The sequence below is a fragment of the Phalacrocorax carbo genome, chromosome 6 (assembly GCF_963921805.1).
Source record: "Phalacrocorax carbo chromosome 6, bPhaCar2.1, whole genome shotgun sequence".
NCBI classification, from domain to species: Eukaryota; Metazoa; Chordata; class Aves; order Suliformes; family Phalacrocoracidae; genus Phalacrocorax; species Phalacrocorax carbo.
In genome coordinates this window covers 34,106,798-34,118,920 of record NC_087518.1, presented here as the reverse complement: position 1 = coordinate 34,118,920, position 12,123 = coordinate 34,106,798, and the positions used below count along the sequence as shown (strand labels likewise).

At 49.3% G+C, this 12,123-nt stretch overlaps 1 protein-coding gene across 2 annotated transcripts in view; it reads left to right on the top strand.

The window, feature by feature from the left end:
* The first annotated feature begins 237 nt into the window (after positions 1–237).
* The window catches only part of RXRG (retinoid X receptor gamma), a 39,273-nt gene continuing 27,387 nt past the window's right edge, over positions 238–12,123 (top strand). The window contains exon 1 of one of the 2 annotated variants that reach the window (XM_064454573.1): positions 238–410. In XM_064454573.1, coding sequence (XP_064310643.1) covers positions 314–410 — 97 coding nt within the window. In that variant the 5' untranslated portion in view covers positions 238–313. Of the gene's footprint in view, positions 411–1,220; positions 1,279–12,123 lie in introns of those variants that run through there. The other variant, XM_064454575.1, reaches the window with a different exon arrangement.

Sequence of the window (12,123 nt, the reverse complement as noted above, 5' to 3'; positions counted from 1 at the left end):
AGGGTTAGAAAAGAAATTGCTTCCAGGAGAGATATTCTCAGCAGAGCCATTTCGGACCAACTCCTTCGCATTGCAGGGCCTTTGCTAGGCAGCCTCTGCAGCCAGCCCTCCCCCCAGCATTGCAACACCTCCGGCTTTCCAAAGGGACAGGAGCCCAAAGAGCAAACACAGGAAACCCCAGCTCTGGTCAAGGTCTGGGAGGTAAATTTGTAACTTAGAACGGATTGTGAGGATGCTGCTCTGTAATGTGTAAACACTCCTTTCTTTCTCCAACAAACCAGTGCAGCTGAGAGCTGATCCCAAACCTCCCTTCATGGTTGAGTCTGCTGAAGAGACAGGACGCAGGTTGGAAATGCAGCCGGGCACGCAGGCTCCTTATTCCCTGGAGACGGGCTCCTTCCCTCACTTTTGTAAGTCCTTGCCCTGACCCCGTGCAAATCTGCTGTGCTGAGCTGCAGTGTGGGCTCAGCTGTGGGTTGGGCAGCTGCACGGAGGGGTGGCAGGGCACCACTGTGGCCATCACCAAAAGCGGTGGGGCTTGCCCAGCCTCCTGGGCATGCTACTCCTGTAGCAACAGACGCCAACTGAACAAAGCCTTTATGGGAGTTTAATTCTAATGCAGGTTTTGGAAAGACACCCTTGTAGCGCTGTGCTGCACACTCAATTGCAGGAGGGATGTCTCAGTTTAGACACGGGGAAGATGTATTTACCAGGAGTGGTGCAGATGTGGTGGGACAGATGGGCTGGGCAGGAGGTTGCAGCTCTGTCCCTGAAGGTCTCTGGTTTGATTTGGGGCAGGAGGATGGGTGAGATAAGCTTGCCAGGTCCCTTTCAGACCTATTTTCTGTGAGTCTGTGCTTTCCTTCTGCAATGGAGGGGAAGAAAAGTGTTCAGTGTGTGGAAGGGGATACTGTATTTACAGATGAGGGCTACGATTGCTTATACTACAGGAGTTCCGGAGATCAGATCATAAAGGTTATAAAGGGACAGGTGGAAGTTACATGTAAAGCTAGTCAGGAATTTTCCATGAAAATAATGCTTTTAACAAAGTGATGTTTCTCCCAAAACTGAAGCTCTCTCTAGATATTGATTTTGTCAAATATTTTAAATGTGTGTGTGTGTGTGTGTGTGCGCGCGCGTACAGAAAGAGAGAAAGATAATTCCACTGGGAAAATGCTGTAATGGTCTAATTTATTTCAGATGCCTTCAAACCTGGTTTGTGTTTTGAACTGACCTAATGTGTTTCACTACCTCTGCTGTGTATGAGCTCCTTGCAATGTATGTATAACAATATTCTGACAAAAAGGAATATATTTACTGGCTTTTCTATATTTCCAAGTCACATAAAATTTAAAACAACAACTTCTTTTGCTGTTTTTGTAATAAATATGTCATATATCCATATCAATATCAGGCTTAGTTAGCATCAGTAGATACACTATTTGTCTGATTCCTGTCTATCAGGTAAACCAGTGGCACAATACAAAATGGTTCAGTTGGACGCAAAGTCACCTTTGGCCCAGGGGGTAAACCCTGGGAATTGAAACCTGCCTGTCTTGGGCAGATAGGGGGCTGGAGGGACTGCAGAGAAGGCAGGGATTGCTCTGGAAAGGATAGATGTTAACTGAGCGCAAATGGGCAGGCAGCATGCTTTGATGACAAGGCAGCAGGGTGTGGGTAGGAATTCGCTGGCTCTGGTTTGGGCTTGCAGTGAAGTTGCTTTCCTCTCCTCTTTGACTCCCTTTCCTTGATTGTGCAGGGCACTGCTGTCCTTAGTGTGTGTTGGCAGTCTGTGGGGCAGAGCAGGGCCTGTTATCACCTACCATTGCTAATGTCTGCCCCAAAGGCATACTTTCTGGTGTCCAGGACTCACTGAGCTGATACCAGCTCTCAACATGGCAAATCCCTTCTGTGGCCTGGGCTCAGACCACCTGTGAGGCGCACAAAGAGCCTGTGGATTTAAATCCTTCCCCTGAGCTGGGCTAAGGGGAAGGGAAGTTCAGCAAAACACAGGACTGAGAGCTAGGCAGGAACTTGAAAGCATTTTAGAAAAGCCATCTAGGCTTGTGCATGATGATACTGCTGATGTACAGCTTTCCACATGAACCCTGTGCAATTCTAGGAGGGTTTCTGCAGTGCCACACAAATGGGGAGGTCATGCACGGCTGTAAGACATTCTTGGTACATTTCTGTGTTGGCAGAACCCATATTATAAGCAATGCATTGAGGAATCATCGGAATTTTTAAAAATTCTATTTATTTATTTTAACAAGTACTCCAAACCTTCAACATACCTGGACTCTAAAGTGCTCCCAGGGTGAGGGGAGTTTGGGTCAAATTCCATCAGTTTTGGAAGATTCCCTGGCTTTTTACTGGGGTGATTCACTTTATATGTAAGAAACTGCCAGCAAATGCTTGGATGCTCACAGCTCTGTTTCCTGCAGAAACCTGGATGATTAGATGTGAATGTAGTAAAGGACAGAGAGAAAATTATGTTCTAGTCTCAGAGATCTAAAAAGCTGATCTGGGTTGCAAGAGCCAGAAAGGCATCCATCCCACCAGCCTACTCTCATCCCTCAGGATGAAGGGAGGCTGCACAAGTGCTCTGCCTGGTGCTTAGCCCCAGTCTCAGTTTCAGGCTTAGTCCCCAGACTCTGTTGTCTGGAAGTGATCCACAAAGGATTTGTCACCTGCAGCCAACAGAGCCCAGAGCTGAAACTTAGCATGTGCTGCCAAAACCAGCTTGCAGGTACTCACAGGTTAGCCCCTTCCACTCTGCATCTGTCAATAAAGCGAACATCCTTCCCATCCTGACTTTTCCCAGCTGACCTTTTTAAGTACAGTTGCAGGTTCTGCCTGCTCTTCCTTTTGACAGCTCTGAAGATTCATTCCGAACTTTGCAGAGGCAATTGGTTTTCGGGAGAGATCAACAGCCTTTCATGGGTGCAGGGCCAGCCTGCCTTTCTCTTCCTCAAAGACAAGCTCATGCATGCTTGAAAACACTCACAGGGAGCTGGGAGACACAGCCTTTACAATGGACGACATAGTCCCTTTCAGACACTGAGCTTGGAGCTGGCTTTTGCACGAGAAAAGAAATTTCTGTATAGAGGTCAGGGAGCTGGGAAATCACAGGTGACTGAAACAACAGGAACAAATCCTACCACAACTTTCATGTCACTCCAGTGACCTTCTAGGCAGTAGACTTTTATTGCTAGGCCTACTCCTTGCAGCAGAGAGGGGACAATAAAAGCCCTCTAATTAGCTGATGAGAATGAGTTTTCTCCTAGGCTAGACCTAGAGTGTTGTAGGAAGTATTACTGCAGTGATAGCAGTAGCGGAAAGGGTGAGTGGGTGTTTGTTGCAGGTGTTTCGAGTGTCCTCTTGATCTAGTTCAGCTGAAAACCAAGGTGGGCTGCCCAAGGGCTTTTTTTATCTAGATGGTGAGGCTAGAGGGTGGTTTGGAGTTAGAATTCTATTTTCTTGCTGTGATCCTGCTTGGTTTCTCTCCTTATTCCTGCTGCAGTAGCTTGCTGGGGTGATTCAGAAGTTGAGCTGAAAGTCTTCCCTTTGGAAAGGAAGAGGATGAGGTGGTAGAGTGCCATCTCAAGGCTCCTCCACATTTGTGACAATGAGGGCAGAGAGGAAGTCTCTGGGAAGCTGCAATAATGCAATAAATGAGAGCAAAACTCACTGTGCCAGGATGGGGAGGCATGGTGTGGCGTAGCAGTGCATTGCTGTGCCCTGCAAGCAACAATGTGTAAGGTCTTCTCTATCTGGGTGGCCTGAGCTGTCTGGAGTAGGTTTGTCTGTTCCCTCTCCTGTGCAGGAGCATCACATAGGTGTGAACCTGAAAAAACCAAGCAGCAGCAGCATGGTGGCTCTGATGTGCTGTGGTGCATATGCCTGCTCTGTCCTTGATGTTGGTGGCTGCTGAGCACAGCTCTCTCCTCACATGGGCCCTGCTGCCCTGTGGGTTTTCTGCCAATGCTCTTGTTTGCTTTCTTGTTACAGCTTTTTAACAGGAAGCCTTTGACACAATTCTGGCAGAAATCGCTCTTGCCTTGGCCTGCTTCTTCTGAGCTTTCTCCAGAAACATTGTTGGATCCTGAAAGAGCCATTTTGGGGCCGTGTCTTGGATGGCCCGTTACCTGTGAGGGGAGTCAGAGGTGGTGGCTGTGGTGTGGGGAGGCCAGGCTACCTCCACACCTGACTGGCTGAAATCCTACACTGTCTGGAGTTTTACAAGACTTTTATCTGTACTTCTTGGCATAGCTTATATTATTGTGGTTATATATATTTATTACTAAAGTAAAGCCTCTGTTTTCAGTGATTTGATGAAGTGAAGCATTACATTGCAAATCTAGGTGGACAAGCTGTGTTCAGAGACTGAGAGAGACTTTGGGGTGGATTCTCTTCTTGTTGGCACTAACCCTGCTGGGCTTGGGGGAATGAAGTCAAAGTGCACAAGGAATCTGGGTTTCCTTCTAAAAACAAACAAGATCTGAGTTTGCAGTCCTTCAGCACCCTGGGGAGTACATGGTGTGTCTGCTGCAAACCCAGAGCAGATGAAATGGCTGGGGAGTTTGGCTCTTTTGAGGTGCAGGCTCACTCCTTCCCCTTGGGTCCATCTCCTTGGGATCACCAGCTGAAAGGAAGGCATCAGGGCAAAGACACCTCAGGCTGGATGCTGCAGGCCATGCTTGCTGGTCCTGGGCATAGGAGCCAGCAAGGTTACCGGAGGATACAGCAGTATTTTGGGAAGAAGGCTGCCTTCATGTCTGGCTGGCCCTGGGGGCAGCTAAGGGGTTAAAACCCAGCCGTTCTGCCCAATCAGTCTGGCTTGCCTGTAATAACCAATTAACGGAGTGTAATTGTGCAAATCCATATGTGGCAGTAATTACCAGGGAGATTAATGGATTCCTTCCTTTCTAAGTGGACCCCACCACAGCTTGCCAGTGTCCCCCTGCCACTTGAAAGGACTTGGTGAGAGGGGAAAGCAGGAGCCGCTCTTCTGTGGACACTCTGAGATGAAGCCAAGTGGACAGGGAGGCCCCGTGGGGACTGCCCGGTGCTTGTTTAAATAACCCTTTTCATCTCCCTGCCTTTCCTTACATACAGCTCGCTGGTCCCTGGCTCAGACCTGGCCTCCCGAGGACAGTTCGTGCCCAGCCTGCTGGGGCTGGGCTGTGGAGTCCCTGCACTCCCCATTGTCTATTCATTCCCCTTTCCCCTGTTTAGCCCTAATTGCTGCAGAATATCGCATTTGTTTGCCCTCTTCTTTTGAAGCTTTGTTATTTTAGTTGCAATGGGTAATCCAGCAAACTGTTAAAGGCATACACAGAGGGGAGGAGGGGACAGCAGGGCACTTGGGGCAGGTTTTCAAGCCAGGCAATGGGGTTGCATTTGGGAGATGGCAGCTTGCAGGCAGGCTGGGCCTGCCACATCCTTTAGGATGGGTTTTCTTAGGGATATATGACCACAGAAGCAAAAAGTGACCCTGGAGCAGGTGAATACTTCCCCCTCCAAATGCTCTGAGTTGGAAAATGAGGCACTGAGTCCTGCTGAGGGAGAAGGAGCTGCATTTGGGGACCTGTCCCCTGGCAGATCACCGCCTGGGCAGCACGGGTTCATCCACAGTTGCACTGGCACCTTGGGCACTCGAGATGCAAAGCTGCCAGTCCCACTCAGTAGCCCTGGCCAGCCTTGCCTGCGCATCACACACCTAGGTGCTGAGCCATGGTGCAGAGGGAGCTGGGAAGAGCTCAGGCATGCTTCTATGCTGGGCAAAGATCCCTGCCCTTGACAGATAGCTAGTGCAGCAAGTCAGCCCATGGGGAGGGCTGATGTGCTGGCCAGGGATCCATCTGTCTCTGGCTGTGCAGCACAGGGCTGCAGGTGCCCTGGGGGCTGCTGTGCTTGCCCAGCTGGGGATGGGGCAGGTGGCTGAGGAGCAAGTGCCCTTTGGCACCTGGGATGGCAGGGAGTGATCACATCACATCTCGCATCAAACATCCTTTCATCCTCGCTGCCTTCCTCATCAGGCCAAAATAGTGATGCTAAGGTTTGAACCTGGGTCTGTGATTTTATGATTTCTGCCCCTACCCTGCCTCATGTGTAGGCTGGAACTTGGACTTGTAGGCCAGAGCTGTGTGGGCTGGGTGAGAGTATCCCATGGGTATAAAAAGCAGCCAGACAGAGCCAGGCCGAAGGTCCATCTTTCAAATGGTGAACGCTGACAGGGGAGGTAGGAACAGATTGTGCTCGAGTGTGCCTCCCAGCAGCCTCTGCCCTGAACTGTTCAGCATCTTCCATCAGGGATAACCATGTGGGTCCAGGACTGGCTGCCCCCAAAATCTGTAGTGATACCTGCGCAGACATCCCTGCAGAGAACTGGCCCATGCCTGGCTATTCTACAGCAGCCCTGGCCCTGTTCACTGCCACATACGTGGTGATGGATGTAAATGACCTTTTTCTTATTGCTGACTTGTTACAAAGGCCAGGAATGTGGCTGCTCCGAGAGACAGTCCGTGCAATCTGCTCAGCAGAGATGTGAGCAGGGCTGTTCTCCAAGCAGCGTTACAGATGTTGGGGAGGTTTTGGGAGATTCTTGCTTGGAGTTGTTGGGAATGCACAGAAAGGTGCATCTTCCTAGAGGACCAGGAGAGGTGGAGAGCACTGACAGAGATGGTGCTTTTGTGTCTGCTTGCTCGGGGTCCTGGGAGCCAGCCTGTACCGATAGCTTGTTTACAGAGCCAGAAAGAGGCACTGGGGCAGCTCATGGGTATTGCAAATGGGATGGGTTTTGTTTGTGAGAGAGCTGTGTACATTGCAGGCAGCTGAGGCCCTTGACTCTTCTAGCTCTTCCATTTCACCTGACCAAGGGTTCATCAATACTCCTTTCTGCTGTGTGATCCTAGATTAGAGGTTATGTGTGCCAAAGCACGGCATGTAAATGTGTCTCCTGGGTCTGCTGTGCTTGTGGGAGCTTGAAGTAGCCCATGTCTTGGGGGAGCCGTCTTCCTGGAAAGCTTCCTACCTGGGACCAGTGCCCAGGGGGATTCAGAGAAGTACTTGGGGCACTGAGGGGTGTGTCTTGCACAATTTCTGGGATACACTTCAAGCATCCCAGAAATTGTGGGTCTTTGCTGCCCTGGATTTTAGGCTCCAGGGCTGCAGTATTTAGTGGATAGGTATGATTTAAAAGCCTCACTAATGAAATGAGCCAGGGGAGACTGATTTTTTGTGGTTATGGCTTGGCTTTTAAACGTCAAAAAATTCCCAGTGGGAACAACCCTTGGCCTGTGCTGACTCCCAGACTGTGCTTGGGAACTACCTGATGGAAAGCACCAGGGACTGTGTTTACAACCAGCAGGACAGTCCCTGAGCCCATGCTGTGGGGCTGGTGAATTTGCTGGTATAGATTAGCCTTTAGGGCTGTGCTGCTGCTCTGGAAAGATTCAGACCCGAAAAGGGACTGGGCTCCAGATTTTGCAAGTAGGATATGTCTGGCTAGCAGAGAAGACAGATGTGTTGGAGAAGCTGCTCTGGGATCTCTGAAGGCTTGCTTTAATAAGCTGACTTAAGTCTGCACCTCAGCACAGTGCCAGTACTCAAGTGTGTATTGCTGTGCCCGCATCATCCCAGGTCCTTTCTCTGCTTCTGCTATGCAGAGCTGATCCTTCTGTTCAGAGGCTTGAAAGGACAGGGCCAAAACATGTGGCTGTGGGCAGGTGCTCACTTCTTTCTCTCTCTTTTTACTGGCAAGAGGTTGGGGGACAGAGAGCAGATATTTGACAGTGCCAGCAAATGTCATTCCACATCCCTGCAAATTCTTCATGTGCTTGCTCCTCGCTGCTGTGCTGTCTTGGCTCTGTGTTCTGTGGTCTGTGCTTGTCTTGATCCAGGGCTGTTCCTTTCTTTAGGGCACAGGGGATTTTGTCATGCTCCCATGGCTTTAAATAGCAGTGGATTTTCCATTTGGTATAGGGGACTGTGTGGCTTTTGAGAAGTGAATATGTTTGAAAGGCAATGGAGGGCATTGATGAGGAAAGGGATGCTCACTGTAGCTGGTTCCTTACCTGCCCCTCAGCTGCACAGGGAGATGAAGGGTTTTTAACTGTTTCTGCAGGGAAACATTGAGAGGAACCAATCTCATGGGCGAACATTTTGGCTGAGTTTCATGTTGTGTTTTTCTCCCTTTGGCTGCCACTGGAAGGTGAGTCCCAGGGGAAGGACAGCTGCTAGAACAGATGAGGGATGTATGTATCTGTCTGGGCAAGGCAAAGAGATGGCTCAATCTCCTGAATGTCAAACAGACCGGGCTGGCAGTCTTGAACTGTTGTTGGTTGGATCTATAAAGTGATGATTGTAAAATGAATGTGTCTCTGGATCCAGTATTTGTGGAGAGGCTGCATAGGCATGTCTCGGCAGCATAGCATTAAACAGGGTGTGACTCTGGGCAAAGATGTGGTCTAGTTTATTGTTTCGGGGGGGTTTTGGTATGTGATTTTTCCCCTGGTGTCTCAGAGGCATTATAGGCGTGAGCTGGGGGCTTGCAGCATGCAGGGTTGCTGTGCTAATAATGCTAGGCCAGGGTTGCTGGAACAGGGTATTTGGAGCAATGGGAAATTGTTCCAAGACTTGCTTGAAACTCAGTGGAGCTCAGGAGAGCCATCCCTGAGAAGATCATGTCATTACAGAGACAGATGAGATCTTTGTGCATTAGAGGATACAGCAAAGCATTGAGAAACCTGCCTCTCCGCCTTTCATGCAGATACACTTGGGTTTTAGTGGTATTTGATTTCCTTCCCTGCTCTCAGGGGACAGGCTGAAATCCACTAGAAAAGTGTTAAGGAGCCAGTGGCATCTGCAGAAGTGAAGTGGAGGTGGGATCCAGGTGAGCTGCCAGGCTCCTGAGGAGCTGCAAGCATCCTATGAAAGGGGCAGCAGCCCCACCATCCCACCATGGCTTATAGAAAATGTCTCGTTGACTGGAGCAAGGACTAACCTATGAAGATGGCTGCCTGAAAAGTGCTGACTGAAGCTGCGCCTTGGCAATATGGTAGATGTAGCTTTTGCACCTTTGGTCCAGATCAAAAGCTCTGTGGCCGTGTGACGCGAAGTGCTAATCTGGTGTAAATGCCTTCTCCTTCTTCAGATCCTTTTAAATGATAGTAATGGGCCAACTTGATAAGGCAAGCTTTATCCTGGATCAGATACACTGGCTGCCAGGGACTAAATTGTATTGTAGACATAAAAGCACAGGAGAGAGAGAAGTGATTCAGTAAAAGCTGGAGCCCTTGCTATGGCATTAATGTGACAGTGTGCAGTCAGATGCTTGCACCTGATCCAGGCAGTGCTCAGTGGAGCAACCCAGCGTGAGCAAGCTTGAAGCTGTGGCCTTGCTTGCTTGGAGAGAACATGGGTTAGAAATCCAAAGGTACATGCTCATCTCCCCTCTCCCATTGCAGGAGGGGCCTGTGATGAGGTAGCTTAGGATAGATATCAACTTTATGGGCTTTTGGGACCTGGCTGCTGTGGCGGGGACCGGAGCGGGCTATGGCTGGTGGTGGCTACTGTGCCTTCGGCCATGAAGGTACTGCTGCTAGCCCCAGATGTGAAGCTGTTCCTCTTGGATGCCTCCAAGTCTGCTTCCCCTGAGAAAGGAGCTAGTCAGAGCAGAAATAACCACTGTTACCTTGAACTCCAAGATATCCACATTTGCCTGTCTGGTATAAATAGACCATATGAGGCAGCCAGATGTGATGGAGATTGACAGGTTGTCTCTGGAGTTTTGCACTTGCTGAAGCAGGAGGAAATGTAAAAACATTAACATGGGGATGCACAAAGTGAGAGTAGCAAGCAAAGCCCCCAGCTGCCCAGGAGGCTGTGGCATCTGCCATGGGGGATGCAGGTGGGAGCCCATTGTGGCCTTGTGCAGGGCAGTTCTGCAAAAAGACCTTCCCCACCCTGTGCTGAGCTCTGGCGGCCATCAACAAATGCAAGGTCCAGCAGACACCTTTTGTGGCTGGGCTGTCCCCCATCAGCGGTGTGCCACCCAGCTCAGGCCCTTGTCAAGGAGGGGAACATAGTCTGCTCACAAAAATCCAGGTTTGCCAGCAAAAGAGAATGAAGAACGGAGTGGAATCCAGGAAAAAAAAAAGGCTTTTTGAAAGTTTTCCAGGAGTTCTGCAGAGATAGGCGAGGGAACCGAGTTTCACTTAGGTAGTTTGTTTCTGGGTAGTCAGAGAAGCCTTGAAATCTGTAGGTTGTTACTGGGATGGTTTGTGGTTTTGTTTTGTTTTGTTTTGTTTTGTTTTGTTTTTTTAGAGTCCCTGTCCCTACAAGCAATAATGCAGGGTTAACCTGGTCAAGGAACCATCTTCTGTTGAAATATTTCCTCTGAGAAATGGTTGTTGTGGGAAAATGGCAAAATTGCAGGCAATTGCATGGGCTGTGTCTTCTAAGGTTTCTCTGAGAACTTTTCTTCAGGAACTGAGGAAATCTTGGTCTTCAGGGTGTAGTTTTCTTCAAAGGAAGGTAACCTAGCTGTTTTCAGGCATTTTTTGGAAATCCCAGCTTTACATCATGTGTACAGCAGGGTTAAAGAGGGCCTTGCATTTAAGTGAGAACCTGTAGGTCCTCTGGCACTCTGATTGGAAAGCTTGCTTGCAGGGTGGTATCAAGGAGGCATCAAGTGAACCTTTTCTTCACCTGTCCATTGAAAGACCCTTGCTGAACACCAAATGGCATGTCAAAGTGGACTTTTAAGAGCTGAACGTCCATTTCCCACCAAAATGTCGTCTGGACATGAGGACCTTTTGGTCAGAGACCTGCCTTTGGATCTCAGTGACTTTAGCACTTGCCCATAGAAATCCTGGCTTCATTTGGTCCTCATCCAACCTAGAATCCTGGTTTTATAGCCCAGTTTTCTGCCTTGCACCACTGACAAGAAAAGTCAGGTGCTTACCTTGAAGTTCAGAGGAATGTGTGACTCTCCCAGCTGCAATATTGCAGTTCCTTTTTTGTCTTTATGATCTTTATTCCAGCAAAGCTAAAAAGATTGAGTGACTTGCCTGAAAACCAGCAGGGAGCCATGAGCTCCCAGACCCTGAGCTAGCACTCTGTTGACCCAACTGTTGCTTCTCAATACAATGCATGGCCAAACCTCTATCTGGTGTAGCACAAATCTCCTGTATTACGGGCTGTGAACCCAACCCAAAGCAATGGATGCTTTTGACAAAAAGATATTTTCCAGAGGGTCCAAATAGCTAATTTTTGGGATCCACCTTCCCAGGAATACTTTGTTGCATGCTTTTCCATGACGCTACCGCTGCTGACCTTTCTGCTCTGGCAAGGGGGAGTCGCTGGGAAGCACATAGGCAGCAATTCTTTGCTGTTACAAAGGCCGGGATTGTTGGCAGCTTGACGCCCCAGAAAGTGTCTAATTGACTTGCATCTCTCTAGCTGGGCTCCAAATGGATTTTCTGCCTCAGGATATCTCGGCATTATAGTGGACCTGTTGTTTTTGCTCCTCGCATGATATTAAAAAGTGCATTGTTGAAGCAGAAAGCGTGAGTCAGAACGGATATGTGGAGGGAGCTGCCTGTCGCCCTGTGAATGAGTGCCAGCGCAGAGGAGCAGAGTGAGACGGGGTCACCTGCTGTCCACAGTTAGGGGCTGAAAAGTTTCTTGGAGCATCCTGAAGAATGAGCTTGGCTTGATGGTGTAGATGACACTACATATTCAGAAATAGACATCCGTAAACCTGCCCTTTGCATCTCAAATAGGGAACATTAGCATTAAAATATCTCCTCTAGTAATTTTGCAATATTTGCCCATGCCAGTGCAGGCTTGGTCCCAGGTGCCCTCTGGGATGGGCAGACAGCTTGCTCAGGTGTCTCTGTCACCCTGTCATCTGGCACCATTGCCTGGGAGTGTCTCACCTGCATCTTTGTCAAAATGTGCTTGTGCTGCCATGGGTGCCTGCCTTGGGAGGTAATTCCCTGGGGGCAGCGGGCAGCTGGGCCCCGCAATCAGCAAAGCTGCTGGAGGTGCTTAGGCAGGCGTAAGAGGATTCGGTGACACCGCTGATTAGTGTTGAGGGCCTCATTACGGTACTGG